The sequence below is a fragment of the Hyaena hyaena genome, unplaced genomic scaffold, assembly GCF_003009895.1.
Source record: "Hyaena hyaena isolate Hyena2069 unplaced genomic scaffold, ASM300989v1 scaffold_639, whole genome shotgun sequence".
NCBI lineage: Eukaryota > Metazoa > Chordata > Mammalia > Carnivora > Hyaenidae > Hyaena > Hyaena hyaena.
Genome location: NW_024081271.1, coordinates 661,608 through 688,393, shown reverse-complemented (window position 1 = coordinate 688,393; position 26,786 = coordinate 661,608). Strand labels below are relative to the sequence as shown.

Genomic DNA, 26,786 nt, shown 5'->3' with positions numbered 1-26,786 from the left:
GGCATGGAGGAGGGCACTTGTGGGGATGAGCACTGGGTGTTATGTGGAAACTAATTTGACAATAAACTATTTGTAAAAAAAATAAAATAAAATAAAATAAAATAAAAATAAAAATATGTAACCTTGAAAAAAAATAATAAAACCACATTAAAGTTAAAAAAAAAATGTGGGAGACATCAGGTATGTTCCCAGCTTTGAAATAAGTATATAAATAAGTAGTAAATAAGACTGCAACAAAACATTAGTTTTAATAGTGACTGTAACTGGGTGATAAGGTTATAGAGATTTTTTCCCCCTATTTTCCAAGTTTCCTATGAATTTAGAGTAAATATAACATAAACTTACTTAAAAGCAATAAATGGCATTCTCACCAATCCTTTCTGAGCAAAGCCCCGCTTACTGGCTGCCTCCCCCCGGGTCACACCCCCTGCCTTGTCATCCTTTTCTCTTCCCCAGCTCATCACTCAGTCACTTTCGTGTGTTTGTCTCTTAACTCTTGGCAATCCCTCACTCCATGACTTTCTTTCATTCCCTCCCATCCCTCGGAAAAGCTCGCCATGCTGAGCATTCGCCTGGGAAGACCACAAAGCCATTGTTACTAGTGTTCCCTAGAATAGCAGTGCTCTTACAATGAAGCAACTTTCAGCCACTGTGCAATCTTATTAGTTACTTTGTCTTGGTCCTTGCTGCTTTGCTCACATGGGCTGCTGGGTAGCTTCTTTCACTTCCCAAATCCTCTCCTTCTCCCACTTCCCCTACTGGAATTAAGTTGTTCCTAGCCATGGCCATCACACTTCTCTCCCTCCCTCCTCCTCCCCCTTTCGTCTCTCATGTCCTTTTTTTTTTCTTCCTTCCCATTTCTGAGGCTCACTTATCTTTCTCAGTTGCTGATTAAATATCCCTTAGGATATTTAATTCTTCAATTAGCATTTCCAATGTATACAACTTTAAGCTCAGTCTTCGTGATCAGTAAACACGCTCAGGTCTCTTTATTTTCATTACCAAAATTCACCAAAGACAAAAATGTCATTTATTTACTCAGTCTTTGTCTCCCTTATGTCCTGAACCTGCTGCTCCCTCTAGAGATGCCCAAAGAATTGACAATACCAATAGGTGCATCCGGCTCTCACTGGACTCTCTGGACCATTCGGCACATTAATTCCTCCCCCTTAGTTTCCTACTTGTCAAATTATTTGTCCTTAGTATAGCATTTATTTTAATTTTGGACCAAAAAATGTGCAAAAGGTAACATGTCTAGACTTTGCCACTGGTACATATCTATCCAAATAGTAGTTTTCTATAAAGCCTTTGACCAATCTGAAGTCCAAAAGTTATAGTGTGATGTGTAGGTGGTATCATCACCCAATTATCTGCATGACTTCATGTCTTCTCCAATTTTAGTATATGTGCTGCCGAAGCGAGCACTTTCATGTCTTCTCCAAAGCCATCCCATCAGGGAGGCCCCTATGACCACCCAACCAGCCATGGCCCTCTTAATTCTCCAGCCCCTGGCTCTTCTTTATAGCATAATCACTACTACAGGTCACTATCTATTTTCCCTGTTCCCAAAGGTAAGCACTTACACTTATAAATGATTCCAGCTCATTGTTGCTACCCCATCAGTCTTTAAATAACTGAACACAGACTAAGTGAGCTATAGTAAAACATCTGAAATGTGCTCACAAATGCTATTTTAAAACCTCATATTGTCTCTCTGGGTCACATGCCAAGTAAGGGCAAAAAGTCCCAGGGACAGGCAGAGCAACCTTTCAAAACTTAAAAGGTGTGCTCCCAGTCCCCAGGCCTGTACTTGGAGAGAGATACTTTGTGTCTCAATGGCTTGAATCACTGCCTGATTTTTCATCCAGTGCTGCATAACTGTTTCTCATCACATGGCATTGTTGTAGTTAGTCACAGAGCTTTAAAGCACTGAAAAGGCAGAATGCATATGTGTGTGTTTGCAAGTGCCTCTGTAACCAGACTCCTCTATATAACTCCTTTTTAAAATATAGTATGTCGACAACATCTGCTCCTGCAATGGATATTTGGCTCGAATGCTAAGAAAATAAACATGGCAGCTCAGCTCGATACTGGCAACTGGTTCCTGCCCCATGGACAGGCTGCACAGAAGATTCATGTATATAAAATAGTACATTAAAGTAAACTTACAAAAGCAAAGAGCAATCATTGCAACTCTAATTTTTTCTTCCTCTTTGGGATTCTAATTTTAAAAGCATTAAAGAAGACAGCTGCTCATGCTGTGATATGCGCTAAACAGCCTGAAGGATGGAAAAAAATATATTTGTAGCTCATAATAACTATTGACCTTTCTGATATACAATGTTCTCTGTGTTAGCTATTCGGTTCTATCAACAGTGAAGATTGAACATGACTTTTTAATAGAAAACATGGGGTTTCGAGCTGCCTTCACAAAGGTGTTTATGTATTGTTATTTTGTTTTGTACTACAAAGACCAAGTCCTGATGCCCTTTGTCTGACATCATGTTTGTCGTTAAAAAACAAAAAACAAAAAAACAAAAAAAGGAAAGGAAAGGAGAGAAAAAGAAAGGAAGGAAATAAAAGAAGGAAACAGAAAAGGGGGAAAAAGCCTCAACGTTATTGAGTATGTTTTATAGGAGGAATTGGCTCGTAACCACTTTATAGTTGTGATAAAAGCATTGCCACACTCGATCCCATACGCAATATTGGTAATGGAATCCAACGGCATCCCGGGAGGACATGCTATATTTCTCTCCCAGAATAGATCCCTCAAGTGGCAACATTTATAGGGGGTCTCCAATAAGATTTAAAACACTTGCTTGCAGTATTCATATGCCATGTTCTTCGAAGCGCACAGCCCACCGCAGAACAGGTCACATTGGATGTCATGTACTCTCAAAGGCTATCTTTACAATACCCAGTTTTTCCCTCCTTGAACTTCCTGTTGCTTAGTAGTCGTACATAGAAACTCCCACTGGCAGCAGCTTGACTCTGACACTGTGTCTATTTCCCCAGAGTGGTATCATCCACACACCAACTGCAGAGCAGCAGACGGCCGCCGAACACTCTCCTCTCCCTCAGGGGACAGGCTCGCCAAGCACCAACCCCTGCCAGGCGTAGGAAACCTGAAAGGCAACCCTGTGCATTACGAGCCTCCTCCCAGGCAGGCAGACACTGCCGGCAAGCGTATGCTGACAGGTGGCATGGGTTGGCAGATTCTTTTTTTTTTTTTTTGGCGGATTATTCTTAATGTGACTTTGAGAGAAGTTTATTACATCATTATTGAACCACAGTCATTTTCACAGCTATGCTCTAGAGTTTCGGTTAATGATTCACAAGTTTCTAAACAAAGCCAAAGACTCACAACTGAGTGGGAGCAAGAATCAGCCCTAATGAGACTTCAATAAATTCAGGGTATTTTTTTTTTTTTTTTTTTGTCATACTCCAGAGCAGGCACCAGAGCTGATGGGGGCTGATGGCTGAGCCTGAGCGCTTGGGCTGGAAGTGCATTTGCATGATGTCCACAAGGTGGTACAACTTGTGTTCACAGGAAATGGTGGGCACTGCCTTGCCACAGTGGCCAAGGATCTCAGTCTAGTCTGCCACAGACTGTTCCTCCCTTCAGAGGGCCCTGGCAAATGACAGAGGACAAGCCAGTGAAATGAAGGCCAACTCTGAAAAAGAGAACAAAGTATTCTCTAATTCTGGGGGACATCAGGTCAATCCTTTTTTAACTACCAAACCACTGGTCCGTGACTCTCAAAATAACATTTTACAGAACATGCATCCTTAGAGATGAATACAAGGAGAGGACATAGGATTCCCTCACCTCAAAAACAAACCAAAAACAACAACAAAAACCATGAAGCGTTGGGACAAGATGTTCTACGAGAACGGCATGTCAGGGGTAAAGGGAATAATTATTCTTAAAAGAAAGCATCTGACAGTTTATTCAGCACACAAACTGAGTGACTACTTACGTGAAACACAATCCTGGGCACTTTGGGAGTGCGTGGGGGGTGAGGTGGGTAAGGGAAGCTGGAGAAGAGCAGGGAACAGATACAACAACAGACAAGCAAGACATCAGGCCTGACTTTCAAGATCTCCCAATCTTGTAGATGACACTGTTGATAGCATCTTTCGCAAACTGCACATTTTAAAAAATCAGTTGAGCATTTAACTTCAAAAACACAAACCCCACTTACAAAAAATCATCATTGCAGGTAGTTTTTCATGCATAAGTGCGGATGCAATATTAGCAATCATTCATTGCAATACAAATCACCCCAAATAGTTTGCTTAAAAAAAAAAAAAAAAGCCATCTCACATAGTTTCTATAGGTCAGGAATCCAGTAGCAGTTTTGAGAAGTTCTAGCTCAGGATCTTTCCTGAGATTGCAACACAAGTAAAAATCAGAGTGCAGTCATCTGAAGACTTGACTGGCGCAAGGGGGCCCACTTCTAAACTCACTCATGTGACTGTGACTGACTAGGAAGCCTCAGTTCCTCAGCACACTGGCCTCTCCACCGGCTTGCTTAAATGCCCTCACAACATGGCAGCTGGCTTCCATCAATGCAAATGACCCAGGATAGAGCAACAAAGAAGCCACCCTGCCTGTCTTGATTGAGTGGTACCCCGACACTTCCACCATGTGCTATTTATTAGAAGTCAGTCACCAGGTCTGGCCCACACTGGAGTGGAGAGAAAGGAGACTCTGCCTTTTGGAAATTTGTGACAATTTGGAATATTGGACAATTTGTGACATTTTTAAATTACCACACTTGTCATCCTGGGTAAACATAAAATCTGCTGGGATAATACCTGTGAGAAAAGATTTATTTACCATGTTTGTCCTACTATTGGGAAACTAGGTTGGGAAGATCTTATTACATTAAGGACAACATTTAATGAATATTAGTTATTGAACATATTATTTCTAATATGTATATATTGTGTATATATATAATATGTATAGGGGTGTGTGTGTGTGTGTGTGTGTGCGTGTGTGCGTGTGTGTGTGTGTGTAATTTTTGCTCTGGGAACAAGGAACCGTGGTACGTGCTTAAAAGGGATGAAAATTAAACCTGTCTCAGCCTTGCTTCCCTTGAATAGCTAGAGTAGGAGATAAAATGAGGATATAAATAAGTCTAAGAAGAGTATATTGACACCTCATGACCTTTGGGGTCAGACAAACATATGTTCTGTCTGTGTGCTCTGCACTGACTATATGGAAGAGTTGGACAACATAGACTATTTTATATAATAAAGCTCTAGTATTTGTTTCCATCAGTATGGGCTAAGTTCTGCTACCATAAGAAAGAATTCTGAAATTATAACAAAAATTTATTTCTATGAGAGTTGGCTATGGGTTCTGTCCCACACAATCTTAATTCTAAGACCCAGGCTGATGAAGCAGGCACCGTCTGAAAAGTTGATAGTCATCATGGCAGAAGGAAAGAGAAAAGTACCTCTTTCTACTAAGGGACTGACTCTTTTTGAAAATTACACCTGGAAGTGACACATGACTTTGGTTCACCTTTCATTGACCATAGAAAGGCATATGAGTAGAGGTAACTTCCAAGTGGCTAAGGAAGAGCAAGAAAACTTCTGTAAGAAACACCTTTTAACATACTTGACGTATACTCATTCTAAAGTCTTAAAATACAGCAATATCTAACAAAGCTAACAGCATATGCCAAGGAAACAATTTGGCTCTATCAAGGTAAGTGCAAAATGAACAAACATCTCTTCCCTTGTCTTGTGGAGGGCACTTTGGTTATTTGCACTTTGGTTTGTCCTGTGTTCATAGAACCTCTGAAAATGGAAAGATTCATTTAAGCAGTGAAATAGGAAAAGAGTATATTTAACTTCATATATTAGCAATGTATCCCAACTTCCCTTCTTCTTCAAAGGGAAACTTTGTTCACAATTGAAGAGTAGCAAAGCTTTTTCAAACTTAGGTTTTCTTTTTCCTTTCCTTTTCATACATCAGGATCTGGTGGCAGTTGCAGGGCTCTGACACTAGATTACCCCCAAGAACATTTGTGGTATATGAAAAAGAAAGGCCCCCTTTATGCTCGGGCCTGTATATTTAGAGAGACTCTGGAGAGAATGCTCTAAGTGTTCAGATGGACCTGGCCCTAGGATTGGCCAGTGAGAACTAGGTGGTTCTCAGCTACCTACACCCCCTCCTCCTCCTCCTCCTCCAGCTCCCCCATCACCTCCTGCCCTTGCATAATAATAAGGAAGCAGCAACTAGAGTGCTAGTTAGGGATTCATCAACAAATGTGGAATACTGCAGATATGATTTCACATTATGGTGGCATTTGCCAACATAAAAATTATTATAACTTTGCCATAAATTTTTCTGTAAATTTTACAAAATATGCAAAAACTGACATTTCAAGAGCGGAGATAATTTAGATTTATTAAAAAGTTGAGGCCCTTGAGATTCAGCAAGAGAGAGTATATTTTGTTTATCTAGCTTTTAGTTGTGTGGGTCTTGTTTTTGTTTGGTCTCTCAGCTCCTTGTTTATAATTCATGCGGCAAAACTGGCCACACATGGGCTTTGACCATTTAATCCAGTTTTACCCATAAATTTCTCCTGTGTCTCCGGCAGCAGATATGACTTCTCTCAGTCCCAAGTTTCTTATCAGAGCATGCGGCAATCATGGGCTGCCTCAAAGAGCTGACAGAAAAGCATTTGATACCTAGAAAGCATTCTAAAATGTTTCTTTGGCCTAATCTGGTCCCATTGTCTCTATAGAGCACCATTCTTAAGGCCACCTCTGTCCCCACTCTGTCCTCTTCACACCCACCAATATACACACGCACACAATCTGCATGCATGTGTACACACACACATACACACACATCTTCAGTGTCCCAGTCATGTTGCACGTCATCAAGGCCACGCTCTCTCCCAGTAGAACCTTCATCGAAATCGTGCTTTTCACCTGAGCCACTTAGAAAGTGGCTTTCCTAAAGCTGCCACTCTTGTCTGTCACCTGCAGATAATACATCTTTTACATGAGAGATGCCATTGTCAGAGCCCGGGGAATCAGGGTGTGTTTGCTAGCCTCTGAGCCAGCACAGCCAAGGTGTGCGTGTGCCGTGCAGGAGTTTGTTACATATCCCTTTGAAAGAGACAACGTGGAACATTACTCCATCCCCATTCTCACAACTAGAAAGTCCTATGGAATCAAAAGAGAAATCTTTATCAGAAATCAAACTCTTTTCTAAGACCCCAGCCCTCTAGTCTCCTCAACTCTCCATTCCCCCATGGTCTGAAATAAAGCTTGAAGACCAGTTTAGATTTTAAACCTCAGCTCCAATGGAGCAAAACCTGACCTTAGCATTCCTCTCACACCAGTTGTCCTGGGCTTAATTAACGCCGCCCCTGTATGTTTAGGCAATTACCGTTGTAACACACGGGGGGTGCTGTATGCTGGGCCTCAGTCGGGGCATGACGCAGTGTTTGGCCTCCACAGCTCGTACAAAGCTTGTCACCCAGCAGGAAGCACCCGTGCCACCGTCTCTAATGTGCACACTCAGTGTTTTACTAGGCAATGCTACACACTGAAAACAGTCATTTCTAATGATGCCTGAATTTCTCTTCCGTAGTTAGGTGGTTCCTTCCTTATGGGGTCGGGGTAGCCAGCACCCTAGCCCTAAAACATATTTCACTTCTGTGGGAACTTGCATTTTTCCCTCCGCTACTGCAGACACAATCTTGCTGAACAGAGCTGAATTTTTAAGGCTGAGTTTGTGGTGTGGATTCTGATGGCTTCCCGTTAGTTCAAGTCTCTGAGGACCAGTGCCAATAAATGTGAAAGGGACAACAGTAGATTGGTATACTTTTCCATTTCCACCAGGATGAAAAACTGCTATAAATTAAGTCTAACCTTAAATGTATAATCTGTCCTTGGGAAGGAGAGAGAGGGGGAAAAAAAAGGATATAGCATCTTCAAGCTCTCGGCATCCCTTACGAGAAAAAATTGGTTCTAAGGGTCTCTGATCTTGTGTTTTAGTAAAATAGAACTGCACGGCTGACTGACAGTTCTGATCTAAAGCATTTACGTTTAAGTTTTGATCTCTCTGCTTTTGATTAAAACTAATGAGCTCATTTAATTCAAAATGGGAATCTCTGATAAGAGAAATAAGGTTGATGTGATTGGATTAGAGGGGCAAATTAAACTCTTAGAGCAGAAGTTTGTGCTTATATAGTGTATTAAAAAGCTGTTGGCGTATTATGGCGTGTTAGATGATGAGAAAAATTTCATAGTAATTCATATTTAATCAGAAGAAATGAAAGTACTAAATATAACATGGCTCTGCTTTTCCCTCGAGTGATAAAAAGCTGTACATTTAAAATGACATCAGATCCATGCTCTCTAAAACAAAAAAAAGAGAAAATCTTAAGAGAGACACATAAGAAAGGGACACTTGTCAGTGGTTCCCGAACCCCAGAATAGAACTGCCACCAACATAGGAAAATATAAGTCATATTTAGAAAGGAATGATACAAGAAAAGCCACAGACCAAACAGCAAGCTTTCTGTTATTACACTAGCTGTTTTCCCTCATCTGAGTATCACATTTCATGTATTTTTTAAAAAGGTATTTCTTTCCCTAGAAATACATGGAATATGTTTCTTAAAGTTCAAAATCTTGTTTTGCCTGTTTTTCTTTGTGTTTTAGTAACTATTTTCACATGTGTTAATTCTTAAATGTCCCTTTATGACACATATTTCTCGACACCCACCCCAGAGAAAATTAGTGTTAGTGGAAGGCTTCTCAAAAGAAATCCTGTTTTCTGTTGGATATATATTTTTTTTTTTCATTTTAAACTCAGAAAAGAATTTTAAAGTACTATTTTACAAGAGTAAACTTTGACAGCATTGCTTAGGCTTAAAAATGCCAAAAGTAATTTCTTTGCAGGAAAACACTTAAATTTATAAGATAATAGATTTATGTTGCCTTGTGGCCTGTTTGCATAAGGGTGTTTTTAGATCAACAAGACTGCAAACTACCATTTTAAGTTTCAGAAGTAAAGAAGTATTCTACTTCGTCTAAAAATGTATAAAGGGAGAGAACAACAGTCTTGCTTGAGAGAGGAGACTATTCTTTGTTAACATCCCGGTCTGATTAGGGCAGGGGGCAAGCTGCCATTAGTGACAAGAATGGACAATTGATGTTGTTAGTGGCTTTTACTTGTCTCTGTGTATACTTTCCATTTAAGCCCTCTGTCGTGAGTCAGATGAGAAAACGTTATGCTTTCTTATTCCCCACAATGAAGAAAACCAACTCAGGAGCGCAAGGACACTGGCCAGGATATGGTTTCTTGGTTCTCAGAACTACGCAATGGGCAAACATTACAAGAAGGGATTCACAGGGAGAACAAAGTGCAGGTTATCCTTCCTCTTCATCAGAAGCCTCTCTGCCGCAGTCTCGGTTGATTCCATAAATCTATAGTGTCCTCCTTTTTCCTGACTGTTCTCTCCATGTGCACCGGCCAAGTGGCAAGGTGTGCTACCATTAGTTACTACTTTAGACCCTACTTAGGGGATTGCTGCAAGTTAAGAGGTCTGAAAAGCTCCTGCTAGAAACTGGGGTAGAGTTACTTTGGATTCATTAATTTTTCTTTTTTATTTTCTGCAAAGTAAACATTTTCCAAATGAGGTAAGTTGATTACCACGCTCTTAGCACCCATCATTTATTTTTAGTGAGCTCAAGGATTGCACCTGAGCAGTAGCTGTGATGGGCTGTGTAGACATCTCAATCATGTGTGTATATATTTTTGTATTCTTCAGTGGAGTCGACCAGCCCCAGTCTGCTAACCACTGACAACACCCTTGAACGTTCCTTTTTCATCCGAATGAAATCTACTCTGACCAAACGCGGCGTGCACATCAAATCATCAGGATATAAGGTAAGCTGGGCTCGGAGAAGGGGCATATTTCTGTCTCAGGTCAATCCTAGGTCATGTGCATTGAGTTTCCCAGCTGCTTTGGGACCATATAATTAACGCCTATGATCTTGAGCAGCCCAGAGGATTCTTTAGTGGTTTTCCTGTCTCAAGGTAGGGCCTTCATTACATGACTCATTCTCGCTTCAGACTTTGCTGAGGCACTAAACACCTCAATATAGTGTCTTTTCTTGAAACACTGGTTAATAATGCACCAGGGTCTTCAGCACTTGCTAGAAATTCACTTTGATGGAGAAGGTGAACCAAATTCATGGCAGTCCTTAAGGTGAGTGTTCTAGAATGACTACTTAGAGGAATTCTGCTTCTCTCTTCAAATCCTCCCTTTCTCTTTAGAGAAAGACTGTCTGTTTTAATAATATCTTGGCCACCAAGACTCACACATGTAAATAACAAAATCAGGTTGGGCGTCAGGGGTCTTCACTGTACTTATACTTACTGCACATTCAGTCAGACGTTAGCAGACACACAATGCTCACATACAAAGTACATGTTCCCCACAACAACAAAGACCAAGTCTGGAGTCATAATCTACATTATCATCATTTTAAGGGTAAGAATATAAAAGCCTCCCAATCTCGGGAAATTCCAACACTTCAGTTACTATAGCAACATAAATTAAGACCTATGAAATTTATGAAATGCCTTTGGCAACCTGAATCTTATCAATTTTATAACACACCAACCCTTCTCTCAAACAACATTTACTATATGTGGTAAGACCGACAGCAACAGAATGGACTATAGACGTGGCCGGCATGACCTTTTCCAATTTTAGAGTTGAGAGTTTCTGACAACTCCGTTCTTTACGGTTACCATAGCATTGCCAGAGATGGTAATTGTCATTATCATTGGGCTTAAAAACCATATAGAAGTCATCTGAAATGAACAGCTGCATGAAAGTCAGAGCCAGGTACTTTCTCTGATGTGAATTCTTCAGAGACAAAGAGGAAGGAGGTGGGGACGCAGGCCTTTCCATGAACGACCTTTAGCTGAGCTGTCCTACCTTTGGAAAGGCACAAGTGGAACATGTCCTTAACCTTTCAGAGGGTTCGAAGTGAAGAAGAGGCTCCGGGTGGCTCTGCCCGCAGGAGCTTTGCCCTGCAGAGCCCTGTTACAAAGGGATACGGTAGAGGGAAAAATCCAGACTCTATCCTAGGGACTACTTTGATTTCTCCTGCCTTACTGAACATGATACATTTATTCATTATTAAGGCATTAGCAAGTTTGAAATCTCTACAAGTAAACTTCAGGTATAGCACTTAGTGTCATTTTAATGCTAGAAAGGTCCATTCTTTGCATTCCACTTTTAGGAACTGTTGGGATTCCTATTGCCTATTTTCTGTCTTTCAGCTTTTAGTTTGTCACTTTTAGTGGTTTTTACTGGATACGCTCCCCCCCCCAACCCCCCCAGGAATGAGGAAGGGTAGGACAGGTATAGTTAGAAAAAGTAGTATTTAGTATATTTCAATATCATTAGAAAATTTAATTTTTTGAACAACGATAAAAAATTACTGCTTTCACGTGACCAACTAGAGATCATAAAGCCTTGCAAAATTTTGTGTCTACAAAACAGTGGGCTGTACAAGTGGAGAAATGCTTTGTATTTCAGTCTAGGCAAGGACCAGGTAGCTTGCATTCTTTTTGTTTTGCCATTTGGTCAGCTCCGTAAAGCATTTTTTGCTGCATGACCTGAAATTGGACAGGCTCATTTCTCAAATAGATCATTCATTCTACAAATTTTTATTGAGTTACTACTCTGGAGCCTGCTCTAGATCCTGTAACCCAGCGTTAAACAGTAAAAAGTTCCTGCTTTCATGGTATTTAGATTCTAACAGTAGGAGACAGACAATAACAATAAATAAAGTGATTTCAGACAGCAATGAAGTCCAGGTTAACAGTAACTACTATTTATGCACATTACAATATGCTGGGCATGATGCGGTGTCTATGCAGTAACCCTCACAATAATCCTAAAAGAAGATATTTTCATTGTTCCCACTCTACAGGTAAAGAACTTAAGGCTAGATGTTAATTAGCATAACCAACTTCACACATTGGAGGAACAGGGCTGGGTTTTGAACTCTGCGAGTCTGGCTCCACACCCTATGCCCTTAACCACTAGGCTACACTATTTTGCTGAGAGTAAAGCAATGGTGAGCATGGCTAATGGGGACCACTTTAGACAGGAGAGTCACGGAACATCTAGCTGCGGAGGTGACTGTCACCTATGAGTGGTAAAGGAGAGCAGGACCACTAGGGAAACATATAACAACAGTGTATCCAGAGCTTCTTGGGTTTAGGATTCAAGACTCCTTGCTATAAGAAGACACCTTTAGGAAACAAAATCTGAAAAAGTATAACCGTGAACATCCAGCATCGGAAAAGAGAAGTTATTCTGGCTTCCATCAAACCCTGTAATGTTAAAGTGCTCATACTCCTCTGACACACCCCGCGAGTCCCTCTTTCTCAAGACCTCACAAAAGTCTCCATCCAGGACCTTAGCCTCCTCCCCAGGAGTGCTAATGCGAGAGTGGATTCATCCGGTCTTCCCCCAATAGGACGAACCAGTCAACAGACCCAGCTCTACCCCTCCTCCTCCACGATGCCCTTGCCTCGTTAATTAACCTTGTCTGCAAGTTTAGCGGAAGAGCTGATGAGAAGCCATGACATGACACAGCTGAATAACATCCCTATTTATCTGTTCATTCTCAGTAAATAAATCTAACAGCTTATAAAACATTCAAATAAAACTGGTAATCACCCCACCACCACACAATAAGCACAAATAAAAAGAAGTGATGATAATTTCGCCGTACTCCCAATATTCCTCCTAATTTATTACCATTGTTTGCTCCTTGCTTTTCCTGTGAAGCTGCAAGATGTTAAGCCATGCCCAGTGCTGGTCACTAACACTTCTCTCTGCTTTTCCTGTGACCTTGGCACATACAACTTTTCTAGCTTTGTCCATCACCTTATCTGCCACGCTTTCTTTAGTATTGTTATTATCATTAACAGTAATAATAGCAGCAAAGGTAACACTTGTTAACCATGGACTGTGTGACATTTGCCAAACACTTCATGCGTATTTTATCCAATCCATACAACAGTTAAAAACTCCTTCTGTACCAGGCGCTGTTCAAACTTTACATTCTATTGTTATGCCCATTTTGTAGGATATGAAACTAAGGCTTTAAGAGGCTCAGAACTGGGCCCATGTTCCCATAGATCTTAAGTAGCTTCTGAGGAGCCAGGACTGCCCAGGCAGGCAGGCTCCAGCACGTGCCCTCTGCACCCTCTGCATCACTGCTTAACACATGAAATCTACAGAAAAGCTGCTCAACATGAGGTAGACCTCAACATATGGAAAATTCACCTACATTTTTAAAAGAAAAACTTCTTGGCCTGATTAAGACCTTCTCTTTGTGACTCAGCAGATCTCACAACACTCCTTGATGGAGATTCGCAGCAATTTACCTTCCTCCCCGGGGATTTTAATGCCCACTCAGGTACCCATGACCAAGAATTCTACCCAATTCAGAAGAGCCCCTCTGAGTCTGCGAATTCGGGGAGCGAGTGTGATGCAGGGCGCTGCTGCCCCCACGCCCCAGGCCTCAGGAAAGTTGCCCTCATGCCAACGAAGTTTCCCGGCCACGAGCTGACATTCACTTGTCTCTGTCCTCATTTGCTTTGAAATCCACAGCAGCACGTTATCTGGACCAGTCACTTTTTATGCCTCAGGGGCCTCTGGTTGTGTAGGCCCCATTGTTGGCCACATATCTTAGCATAACACAGCTCTCCTTTAAATTGCATTGCATCAATATTCTGCCTTCTAGATTAGGTCTATGTCTGGGGGAACTTACTAGGTATAGCACAGGGGGTAAAAGGAGATATGTAATCAGGGAAATTAGAGAAGTAAAGACTAATTGGGTCGCCTCCTTAGCTCCTGTCTTTGGAGGATAGTCTCCGTTAGCACGGGACTGTCAGTTTTCTAATCTAGTCTTAAATGCCCACCAGCACCTCTGTCGTTTCTGGAGTTTTTATCCACACGCATTATGATGCCCTAACTCTAACAGCACAGCAGAGCATCCTGGGCTGGGAAACAGAGACAAAGGGAGAAAATCTCTGTCATGTTTATGGAATGCTGAGAATGTCACTCAACTCACCACACAGGTGAAAATCCTCAAATGCTGAGGGTTCCTGCTATGACATAGACGAACAGGTTACTAAGGGAGGAAAGGAGAACTCCAGATTTTATTAAAAATAAAATAAAACTTAAAAAAAAAAAACCCAGCCCCCATCTGGGATGATTTGGGTATGGATTTGCCCGTAGCTAAGTGTCCAACTAAATGATTTCTGTAACCCATCCAGTCTCCTTATAATATAAAGAATCAGAAAGTGTAAGTAATAGAGAAAATAATTTATAGGTTTACTAGCTTATTAGGCCTGCAGATACACCTCAGCTCCAAGAACACCTGTCTAAACGTGAAGTAACAAAAGCAAAATACGGAGAGGATGCTAATTAGCTAAAGAAAATTCTTCTTTGCCTTCTCTAAGCACGGGGCCGCCTTTTAAATTAGAACTTGTTCATTTGTTGAAATTCATGGTTGTATCTGTTCTGTGGGAAAAGGCACTTCCCTGATTTTACTAGTAATTTGTTTTATTTGGGGTGTCATAAATCCTTTTAATGATTTGATTAAATCTGTAGAGCCTCTCCCAAGGTGAATTCATTTTGCATCAGGAAGTTCGTGAATCCCTGAGGTGATCCGGTGATCTCAGGTTACAAAACCTTATTTAATACGAGGAAATCTTTGGTTCTTATTAAAAAACCAAATTAGTGCACCTCCTAGAACATATTTCACCAAAATTACAATAGCCCTTCCCTTCCTCCTCCTTTCTCCTTCCCACTTATTCATTTAGTGTTAATATATATTGAAGTCTTGTTGCAAAAAACAGCAACTCCTAGAATGCCAAAATAGAAAACCAAAATTTTTAATTTTTTTAAGTTTATTGGTTTTGAGAGAAGGGGGGGGGAGAGAGAGAGGGGGGGGAGAGAGAGGGAGAGAGAGAGAGAGGGAGAGAGAGAGAGAGGGGGAGAGAGAGAGAGAGAGGGAGAGAGAGAGAGAGAGGGAGAGAGAGAGAGAACAGGGGAGGGCCTGAGGGAGAAGGGGGAGAGAGAGAATCCTAAGCAGGCTCTGCACTGTCAGCCTGGAGCCGGACATGGAACTTGAACCCGCGAACTGTGAGATCATGACCTGAACCGAAACCAGGAGTCAGATGCCTAACTGACTGAGCCACCCAGGTGCCCTCAAAACCAAGATTTTTTACACTTTGATCCCCTTATGCAGATAATCTTCTGAAAATATTATTTCTTAGAAAATATTTGATAAAAATTTTACCTAATATTAAAGAATTACATCTGTAGTTAAGAGTTATTTTCAGTGGTAAGTGGTCCTCCTTTTCTTCCTATTCACTTAGGTGGGCAAGTTGCATCACTAGGATTTCAATGCCAAAATCAGAGCGAGGCAAATTTTAAAGTGGAAGGAGTTTCACATGCAATGTAATCTTAATGGAATGTTATCTATTGACAACTCTCAAGATGATAGCAAACTAGAAGGAAATTAGTACTTACAGTTTCAGTCATCTGAAATTTTGTTCTTGGTTTGCTTTGCTAATAAAGTCCATGGTAAATAAGATATCAATCTCTCCTTATTGATCACCCACCACTTTAATGTGCCACCAAAACTGGTTGAATCCACCTACCTTTATTCCCAATCCTCTAGCTTAATGCCTTTTTACTGGATCTTTTGTGAGAAATTCCCAAATTACCTACCAGAAAATTTTGCTTCTCCATTGTATTCGGCACCCTGCTCTCTGGAATATCTTCCCAAAGCCTCAATGGTCTTTACTTCTCCTAAATCGTCACTGGTTCATAGGATCAGCATATTCAAGAATCTGGCACCAGCTTACATTTTCTACCACCAACTCCATCATTTTTTTTTTTTATTTGAGAGACACAGAGAGACAAAGTATGAGTTGGGGAGGGACAGAGAGAGAGGAAGACACAGAATCTGAACCAGGCTCCAGGCTCTGAGCTGTCAGCTCAGAGGCCAATGCTTAGCTCAAACTCATGAACCATGAGATCATGACCTGAGCCAAAGTTCGATGCTTAACCAATTGAGCCACCCAGGTGCCCCTCCATCATTATTTCTTGGAGCTATTATTAACTGATGCTCTGGTAAAATCTGTCTAATCATCTTTCCTGAAATATACTTTAAACATTCACACTGATATGCTTTTGGCCATGCTGTTTTCTTTTCCTAAGATGCCTTTCTGCCACATATGCACCTGGAAAATTCTTACACAACCAATATGTCACCCCTCAAATATTACTTCTTTTTCATCTCCTTTGATGCACCTATTCCTTTCCCCTCTATGCTAGAATAGCTTTAAGATTTTATTTCATCTCTCTGTGCCTCAGTTTTCTCACCTGTAAAATGAAGCTATAATAATATATAACCTGAAGAAGTTTCCTGTGGTTCAAGAGAGATAACACATGCTTAGCTAAGCATCTTCTCTCCTTTTTATGAAGTACTATATATAATTTCATATGAATTTCACAATAATTCTTTTAGGTAATTATCTCTATTTTCCCAACTTGAAGATAGGTTAAACTGGGGCACAGAAATATGAATTGCCTTGTCTAAGGTCACATAAGTGGTAAATAACAAAACGGAAATATCCAGATCTTCAGATTTCAAAGGCCTTCTTCTTTCCAACATATTGCACTGGATACTGGTGATTTCTTATTCTACTTTCTTCCTCAGCACAGCATGCTTCCTGTAGTTTCCACTCAGTAAATGTTAGTTGAATTAAATTGCTTGTTCTCTTTATTTTTTTCCTGTGGTAACAATGAAAACATTGGCAGTACTGAGCCCTGTAACATACCACTAGAGCCCTGCTAGTTAACATCAGTGTCTTTTAGCTGTGACCATTGGAATAGCTATGAACCCAAGTTGACTATAGCATACTCTGGCTCCCATGCCTTTTTCTTGTGTGCCAGCATATCATTCCTATTTATCAGCTCCTTGCTGAAATCAGATTGTACCACGTCTACAACAACATTCTCTTGAGCCATCAGTGAGAGAGTCCTTTCAGAACACAAAAACTTGAGTCATTTCTTGACATCGCTTATTCATCATGACATTGGCATTTGGTGATTTACCATTTTCTTTCTATTAAATCATCTTTAAAGACTATTTTTCTGGATATTAATATTTTGAGGATCTATCTTTCTGAGAATTAGAACAATATTTGCTCATATCCTGCCTTCCAGTACAACCCCATCATTTCTCACAAAGATTGCTAAAGAGAAATGAAGTGTTAGTATAAAGAGGTTGGTTCTTTATTTGCCCAAGACAGTTATTGTATGCAGTGAGTTTTAAACATTTTTTATATATGTATTTTTTTAAGTTTATTCATTTATTTCGAGAGGGCGAACAAGGGAGGGGCAGAGAGAGAGAGAGAGAGAGAAATAGAATCCCAAGCAGGCTCCATAATGGTAGCACAGAGCCCAAAGTGGGGCTTGAACTCACAAACCATGAGATCACAACCTGAGCCGAAACCAAGAGTCTGATGCTTAACTGACTGATCAACTCAGGTGTTCCATATCCAGTGAGTTTTAATTGTACCAGGGAAAGTATAGCTTAGAGGTATGCCTAGTACTTATATAAGGGGCAGTGTGGTAGTAGTCCTTCCCAGGAGATTTCTAAGAGCACACACTAAACTTATCAGTTAGGGGTCTCTCTGCCTGCTAGTCAATTGTGGACAGACTAGGTGCTACCTGAATGCTTTTCCCCATCTGAGATTCAGAGATGTTCCAAATGTCCACACGTATAAGTCCTTCTCGTGAAGTCTCTGCTTCAGCTTTGTGTTGTCTTGAAACAATGACTACAGTATTCCAAACTGCACAAAATGTAACTGTCTTGTCAAATCAATAGATGAATTTTCAGAGAGACCAAAAATTCTGTCAACCCATTCAGGCTTTCTAAGACTACGCATTCATTGCCTTTCAATCAACCCAGACACCCAGAATAAATTGAAGGAGAAAAAAAAATTTCCAGGGTAGAACTTACAGGCAGAGGTTATCCTGATGAAAAATGCAAATAGAAGAAGGAACCAATAAAATCAAATTTTTTAAATCCTATTATCTCCTTTTACTCCCCGCTCACCTCTGCACAATTGGCCATTACAGTGTGGTTCCCAGTGTCATTTTAAATACAACTGACATTGTTTCTGATCTTAAAGAATTTATGTCCCATTACAAAGGCATGACAGTAGTTTTAACTCAGGATACATCCTTTCTGCCAGGACTAATCAGCTCGCTATTTTACCAACTAGAGGCATAATCACTAGCCATTCTGTGAAGTGTCTGTAAATTCTAAGTATGTCAGTAACTACAGCCCGAGTGTGTTGCTAACTTACAGGTACTTCATTTTTCATCAGAGAGATTTGCGAAAGGAGGTAGAAGTATGAGCATCCCATTTTGACGAATGCTAGATCTTTTCAGGTTGGCTTTCTGAGCCTTTGGTAGCTAAGAATAATGAAAATGACAATCACTTTGAAAATGACATCTTTGATGCAAACAATTCTGTCTGTATATAATCTCTTTAATGCCCTTCAGAATATCACCGATGTCTCTGTAAATATAGTCTTAATCTGATAGTTCTTTAAATATAATCTATTATGAGAGTTTAGCCCAATAAATAAGTTTTAAAAGGAAAATTTACAGTCTGAAGAACTAAAAAGTCAACAATGTAAGCAGTGCATCACTTTCCCGACCCAACACTTGATGTGTGAAATGCACCTAACAGCGGCAGCCAAGGTCCTCAATTGCTGTTTCCCTAAAGTTATCTATTGATCCAGTGGTCTGGAGTAGCAGATACTTTACTCTTTACAGATTGCAAGGGCTTTCAAATACATTACTCTGTTTGACCTTCATTCCTTCAAAATTGCTCTACAAATCGTGATTAAGCACTGAGGCTATGATGTCAGACAGCCAAGGATTCGGACTTAGTCCCGTCATTTCTAACTCAGCAGCTTTAAGTAAATTGTTTAACCTTCTAACATATCTATCTCCTCTCTTGTAAACTCTCAATAGAACCTCCTGCATAAGGGAATTATAAGATAAAGTGAGATAATGTAGGTAGAGTTCTACCACAATGCCTGGCCCATAGTAAGCATGTAATACGTGTCCATATGTGAGGTTTAATGTTTATGGAACTCATATTGTGAGTTGATGTAGACAGTCCAAAACCTTAACTTCTACATGTCTGCATGTGAATCTGTGACTATGGAAAAGAGCAATTCATCAATTATATTTCAGATTATCTCCTGGAAGTTATAGGCGCTCTAGAATAATGAATGATTTCTTCTGAATATAGAAAGTGCATTTATTTCTGGGAAATTTCTCCCTGCTTAAGTGTCCTGAATATTGATTTGGTTTTAAGAGACAAAATATGACTGAAATACGTCATCTGTCCCTTTAATAAAAGAAAGACTTGCTGCATGGTTTTCTTTGGAATTGATTTAGCCTCATGGCAAGGCTAATACAGCCCTTTAATGTAAGAAATGAAGTAGGGGCAGGGCCAGTTTGATGTCCTTCATCTCTGAAGCTTCTAGCCTCCCGCAGCCCAAAAGGCTCTACAGTTTGGTTAAAGTATCTTATCTGTATACACATAAGTTGAACCCTCTGGGGAAGGCAAACTAGCACTGTGGCTTGAACCCAACTTATTATCTCAGATGTACTGTACGACATTCTAGAAGAAATTGTGTTGACTCATTCCCAATAAGGGAAAAGAGCCAGGATTCTGGAGTGCCTATCTTTTAATGTAGTAACTTCCTTGGGGGACAAGGAACTCGTCACATCTTTCTTCTCTCTATATAAATGCCTTCCCATCATCAGACTAAAAGAGTGGCCCATTGCAAAGTGCTTTAAGTTACAAGACTGTTAAACAAAAGAATTATCTGTATTATCAGGGCACCTGGGTACCCTATCAGTCAGTCGGTTAAGCACCTGACTCTTGTTTTCAGCTCAGGTCATGATCTCTCAATACATGAGTTTGAGCTCTGCATTGGTCTCTGTGCTGACAGGGTGGAGCCTGCTTGGAATTCTCTCCCTCTCTCTCCCTTTGTCTCTGCCCTTCCCCTGCTCATGCTCATTCTCTCTCAAAAATCAACAAACTTAAAAAAAAAATCATCTGTATTATCATTTCTCAATCCACTGTGGGTGTGGGTGTGGGTGTATGTGGATGTGTGTGTGTTGGTTCTGAACTGCCAGGAGGCAAAGGATATCTCTAAGTTACACACTGGAAGCATCAATTTCAGCTCACTGCTGACAACAGTTTACAGAACCAATCCATGTAAGTTATCACCAAACTGATAGCAATATTTATACCTCCACTTCATCAGGGCTTTTATACCTTCTTCTTTCATTTTTCAATGTTTTATTTAAATTCTAATTATGTACCTTGTTTTTATTCTCCCCGGAGTATAGATTGTCCTTACATGAGCCACACTTGCATTTCCACCCCAATGTCACTTCCCTGATCACCCCCATCTAAAATAGCTCCAGCACACCTCCCATACCCCATCATCTGCTTCATCTTGCTGCCTTATTGTTCTTCATAACACTTAACACAGTCTGACACTACATCATAAATTTATCTGTGTCTAATTCGTCTCCCCATCACAATGTAAGCTGAAGCTCCTAAAAAGAGTTTTCAGTGACATAGTAGAAATTCAATAAACACTTGTTCAACAATGAATGAATTTATAAATAACGGGCATCATTTGTACCAAGGCTAGAATATATTCCTTCATTGGGTCAGTATGCTAGTTTCTTAAAAGGGGATTTAGAGAACATGCAGCCACTGGGATCATGTAACTTTTCAGGTTTTCAGGCCCAATTGCCAGGAAGATTAAGTGGAAGGTTTCTTCCTTTTTCTTTCAAAAGGCTGTACTAATGGTTGACATTTTTGAGGACATGTTTTTCATGCTATCATGTTCATTTTTTTTTAATCAACGTGTATTTAACTTGTACCCCACTTGTACCCAATTCTAGTGGCTAGAACTCTGGAAGCACTATCAAGAGTCACTTGATTATTACTTGGTAGTTCTGAATATATTTAACACTCCTCAACAGCCCCTCGTCAAATGTCCTTCAAACTCATGACTCCTTGTAGAAGTCATGGAAACAGACTGACTTCATGGGGCACACCTGGTGAGGGAGTCAGAAAATGTCACCCTTTTGCCAGCACGTTTCTGTTGGCTTGCTATGCAACACTGGACAGACAGACTGATTGTTCTGGGCTTCTGTTTCCCTGCTAAAAACAAAGAGACAATAGAGAGTCTGCCTAATCTAGAGCAGCTCCACTCCTAGAAAGAGAGGTGAAAGCTGACAGGAAGTTCTAGCAAAGGCCACCTGGAGTTACCAAGAGCTGCCCTATTGCCTCATGGCCAGTGCTGGCTTGAGAACCGGAAATATTCTGGGAAACACTTAACCAAGTCACTGCCGCAAGGGAAAAAAAGGTCTGGGGAAGATTCTGTAATTCTTAGGTGAACTTTTGTACCTTGTTCTATGTACAGACTATGAGTAGACCACACTCTGAGAAATCAAGTGAAATCACATTGAGCACAAAAATATAATGGTACTTTGAGAGTAACTCTCTTGCCTTATTCGATGAGCAGCAACAAACTTTTTCCTTACTCACTTTAACACAATATGTATTCTCCCTTCTTTTTATGCCAAATAAAACAAATGTTATTATTAAATTTATCAATTTTCTCCTTTAATTTTTCTTTTCCTGTAGCTGGCTTATTGGTGAACATCTCTGTCAGCATTATCTGGAATGGTTGTAAGTTTCCAGTTGAAGGGAACTGCAACATTTAGCCTACCTGAAATAGCCCTGCAGACAGTTGAGTCCTAGGTAAATGTTCTTTAATGCTGAATGGAATTAATGATATTGAATTGTCAAATCCCTCATAGGAAGGTATCATGGAAGTGTAAAACATTCTTATTCTTGAATTATAGTTTTGTTATAAACTATGATCGTTTCTATGAAACACATCTTTCTTTCTCTTTCCACTGGAAAGATCTGGAGAATGATACAACTGGTCAGAGGGCCCATAGTAGCCAGATCCCAAGCACCTTGGTACACTCGAGGAAGGTCAAGTTCTGTGTATTTGATCTTTAAGACACACAAGTGGCAGTGCCTAGTACCTCCATGTTCCCAAACACTCAGAGAGCCCTGTAGGTCAGCCACAGTAAATTAAAACCCAGAAGTCGATGTGGATTGACAGCAAGCCAAGTCAGCAGGTGAAAAGGGAGTGAAGTCCAGAAAGAGTAGACCATTCTGTCCCTGTCTCATAAAGGGCTGACCGAAGGCTAAGCCTAGAGAGGCCCCTTGTCCAGTCCTTCTTCCCACACAGGTCTCCCCTTGGGAAAGCATCAGTGGAAGTATACCACAAGAGCTCATGAGACATTTGGGGCCCAAGAATCTTTTTCCTCCTACGTAAGTCATACCTCCTAATCATACCATCCAGTCCTAAAAACTTTAAAAGGATGGTGCTCTGTGAGTGAAAAATCATAGGCACCTGCTCTTGATTTACTTCCTGCTTAGAATAATTTTTACACAGCTGCAGTATCAGAGAGCAACTCTGTTCACAGTACCCAACAGTGAGGCTCAGACAAGAAGGGATATGTTGGATGTTTGGGTTATAATGATTTCAGCTATTCCTCTTTTTTTTTTTTTTTACAGCATCATTAGTAATCTGTCATTCTAATAATAATAATTCCCTTTTGACATCATGGAGGTAAGAAGAAATCATCACTGACATCAAAAATGAGGTGATATTTCAGCAGTATTATTTCGCTAAAGATAAAATGGAGAGCTTTATTACTCCCCATGCCTTTAAAGAAAGCTGAACAAGGCATATGCTGACCCTAGAGCTTATCTACTTCAGTTCCTTCCAGACTGATATGAAATAACTAATTTTAATTGTTCCAACTGGAGCTTCAGAATGTGGCTTTCCCCCAAAGCTTTACATCTACAGAATGGAAACTTTCTCAAAAACAAGCTGTATCCGTTCTTAATAAACCGGGAAATCAAAAGAAAAGTCCACTGTAACCAAGAATGATCTATAATTTTCATTCTTCACCAACCCCTTTTGTTCAAAGTATTTAGGAATTGATTTCACTCCATCATGTGGTCAATACTGCTTGTGCACCTGTTGTGTATTACACACTATACTGGGTCCTAGAAAGACAAAGATAGATAAAATAGAATTCTTGGTCCAGAAGACAGAATCTAGACTGAGGCAGACACACAAAGAAATCTGTGCTCTGGTAGAGATATGTTCCAATGGCAATGGAATGAAGTAAATAATTCTGTCTGGTGGTAAAGGAGAGCTTCTCAAAGAAAGCATCATTTTAGCCAGCTCTTAAAGTATAGACTTGCCTTACAGAGATATTAGAGAATGGAATTCAGTGCAGAAGGAACAGTCTTAGGAAAGAGATGAAGGCATCAAGTGCATTGAGCAGAAAGAAATCTAGTCCTTCAGGGAATTAGGGAGTGAAGACATCTAATCGGACTCGGCAAATGTAGACAGGAGTAGAAGCCTTCATTTAGTGCAACGTGAACTCAATGGGCTCATCACTGTTCAGGGTAACAGGATGGAGATTGAGATTGTTTCATTCTAATAAAACTTCTTGCAGTCATTGTAAGGAAAAGACCACTATTTTCTACCGAGGAGACCAAGAAGGTTGTTCTCAGCCTATAGGGTAAGAGAATAAGTGCATAGATTTAAGTAAGTCATTGGATAATTCCTCTTGGAATTTTCTCAATTTATTTTTCCTTCCACCTTTCTGCCCTACATGAGTGCAGGGATTTTTTTTTCCTCCTGAATCTTAGATGGTGGTATAAATAGATATTATGAAAGGAGGAATATGATTTTCCTAGAACCAGTAACTCAAGAAAAAAACTGAAATCTTTATGCATTAAAATCTTAGATTGCAAAATGAATCAGAAATAGAAGCATCACACAGACCTCAGGCACCTGAGTACTTCGTCTATACACTGTTAGGTATCTGAATTCTTGGAAATATCTGGGTATCTGGCACAATATAAACAAAGCCTACATTTCAGACTGCCTAAGGTTTCCCTTAAATATACATTTCATAAAACCCCTGGCTTTAAGAATGATGAGGTTTTTCTCACTAGAAAAAATTACTTGTACTTCCATTTACTTCTCATTTTGCCAGGCTACTCAGCATTTCCACTAATTGTAGCAACCTATATAAACAGTGTTGTCTGAACACCCAACCCCTTTGTTCCAGTAAAGTGTGTGCATATCAAACCAGTTACCATTCATCTGCAATTAAACCACTATTCTCAAATGAACAGTAAGTAATGACATAAAATCTGAATGTTGTAACCATGCAAGTACTCAATATCTTAAGTGATATTTTAAAAATCAGATATAGTATATAGTTATTGGAATTGCATTATAAGCAAATTTTCACCCTTTCTCTCTCCCTCTCCCCAGAATTTAAATTTTGTATTCCTGGATTGAATGCTTAATGACATCTTTAAAAACAAACTTTAAACCAATAATAAAAAAAAAAAGAAAATCTCTCTTTCTCTATTTTTGCGGTGCCTGCAGAGTCTTTATCTTTCTATCAAAGATAATATGAAACTTTGGTGTTTTGTGTTACAGGTCATTAGCTGACTTGCTTTTTATCTGCTTGATTTTATTTAGTTTTCTTTCTCAAACATCTTTTTTTTTTCCTCCAAATAATCAATGCCCTTGATTGCTCTCAAATGCATCTGCTTGTATCACCACAAAGCTAGTGTAACCCCGTGGAGTATGCTACCAAACCATGCAAGAGCCAGTTAAGAGCAGATCTTTTTGTTTAAGTCAGCTCTCAAGACAGATGGGGAAATCACATCCCCAGTTGGCTCTTGACTTTTTCATTACCAAATGCAGAGGCTAGAAAAGGGAACTGGACAAAAACGGGCTTGGGTATATGATCGGCTGCTTTGCATGTACTAAAGCAACCCAGAGCTGGTGCACAATAAACAAACATGCATTATGGGTTGTTTTCAGTCACTTTATAGACACATGCATTCATAAATTTTGATACGGTTGTAAGAAGCCGACTTTGATGGGACCAAACTCACAGACGAGCTTTCGATCGCTGGAGCAACTACAGCCCAACTTTATGTTGACAATTTATCAGCTCTTCTCCGTCAAGGAAAATTGTTTTTTAGTGCTTGCCTATTAGCAATCACATGCATAATATGAAATTGAGTTTTGGGGAGGACGGCCCGCCATCTGTCTTTCTGCTATTTTTTTTTTTCAGCATTTCACGCTCAAGTTCAACTCTCTGTGTATCAGAATGCTGTAAAACAGGATTCACCCATAATATGGGCACTTAGCAAGAAAAATGGGCCAGATACCAGTGTTATCTTATAACTTGCAGACTTTTAAAAAGGAAAATCATTGATACCCCAATCTGTGCATTATATTTTGAGCGCACTTCAAATTCTGTCTGCCTCTCAAAGCCAACTTTGGTATGGTTGGTTCTTCTTAGAGAACAGTTCATTAGTGTGCTTGGAAAAGTGTTAAAACACTTGTATAAAAATAAAAATGCAAAGAGAAAGTGGCATGCAATGTGAGGTTAAGAAAATGAAGCTATAAAGGATCGGTGTGAAGAATGAAAAAGATGTATTTAGTTTCCCTTCCAAGTTCCAATATGCTAAGATTTTTATCAATAATATTGTTTTTCTGCAACAATACCTGCCTCAGGGAAAATCTGCTCTGTCGCTGTCAGGATTATACTTCTCAAAATATGCTTAAGATGATTCCGTTAAATTGATAAAAAATAGTACACTCTGCAATGTAGAAGGATTGCTCAAAAGAACATTCCCAAGCCTTTCATGTGTAACTGCATTTGTGCAGCAGGGCATTTATTATGCTATAAATTCCATCACTGATTTTGGCCAGTTCAGATTGATTCTGCAGTAACTGTAAGTAATGAAGCTTCCAGAGCTGAAGGGGGGAGGAAAGGAGGAGGAAGAAAGGTAGCCAATCCACTTGTGGCTGTGGAAATACAAATCGTAGGGTTCATGTAGCCACAGCTTTTATCAGATCATGCGGCCAAAACCCTACAAAGCAGGAAAAAATATTTCCAGAAAAATCTACAGGTTCCCGGACCTGACTCCAGGAATTACGGCAGGCAGACACAGGAGAACGGTTCTTAGGGAGAGGAACCAATTGTATTTTTGCCTGAACTTTACTTCCCAAACTTGTTCCCACTCATCTTTTTCACTTCTTTCCATCTAAAGCATGAGCAGATGTCCATCCTACAAGAGCAACAAAATATGAAGTTTTTTCTTAGGGAAAAGTTAGCCATCCCCAAAGGTTGGCCTCCCTCAGCTCCCAGTACCTAGAACTGGATGGGCCCTTAACCCAGAAGAGGCTCCCAGGGTTTGAGGTGTGACGATAGTCAGTTGAGACTTTCGTAAAGAGGAAAATCGGTTACCCTGGAGTTGATAACTGAGACTATGAAGAAACTAAGGTAACCAATGAGATGAACATCAGGAGAAACACCACTTAGGGATACCCGGGACATGCTCACCAAGGTGGTGGTGGCTAGAGAAAGAATGGGTCAGTGACTGAAGCCAAAGCAGCAGTAATGTGTACTGTAGTAAAGAAGTACCATCTAATATTACAGGAGGTG

At 40.1% G+C, this 26,786-nt stretch overlaps 1 protein-coding gene across 1 annotated transcript in view; it reads left to right on the top strand.

Moving 5' to 3' along the window:
- NPAS3 (neuronal PAS domain protein 3) overlaps positions 1–26,786 on the top strand; it is a gene marked incomplete at its 5' end in the record, with an annotated part of 443,219 nt that overhangs the window by 367,552 nt on the left and 48,881 nt on the right. The window contains one exon of the mRNA XM_039216556.1: positions 9,813–9,931. Coding sequence (XP_039072487.1) covers positions 9,813–9,931 — 119 coding nt within the window. The remainder of the gene's footprint in view (positions 1–9,812; positions 9,932–26,786) is intronic.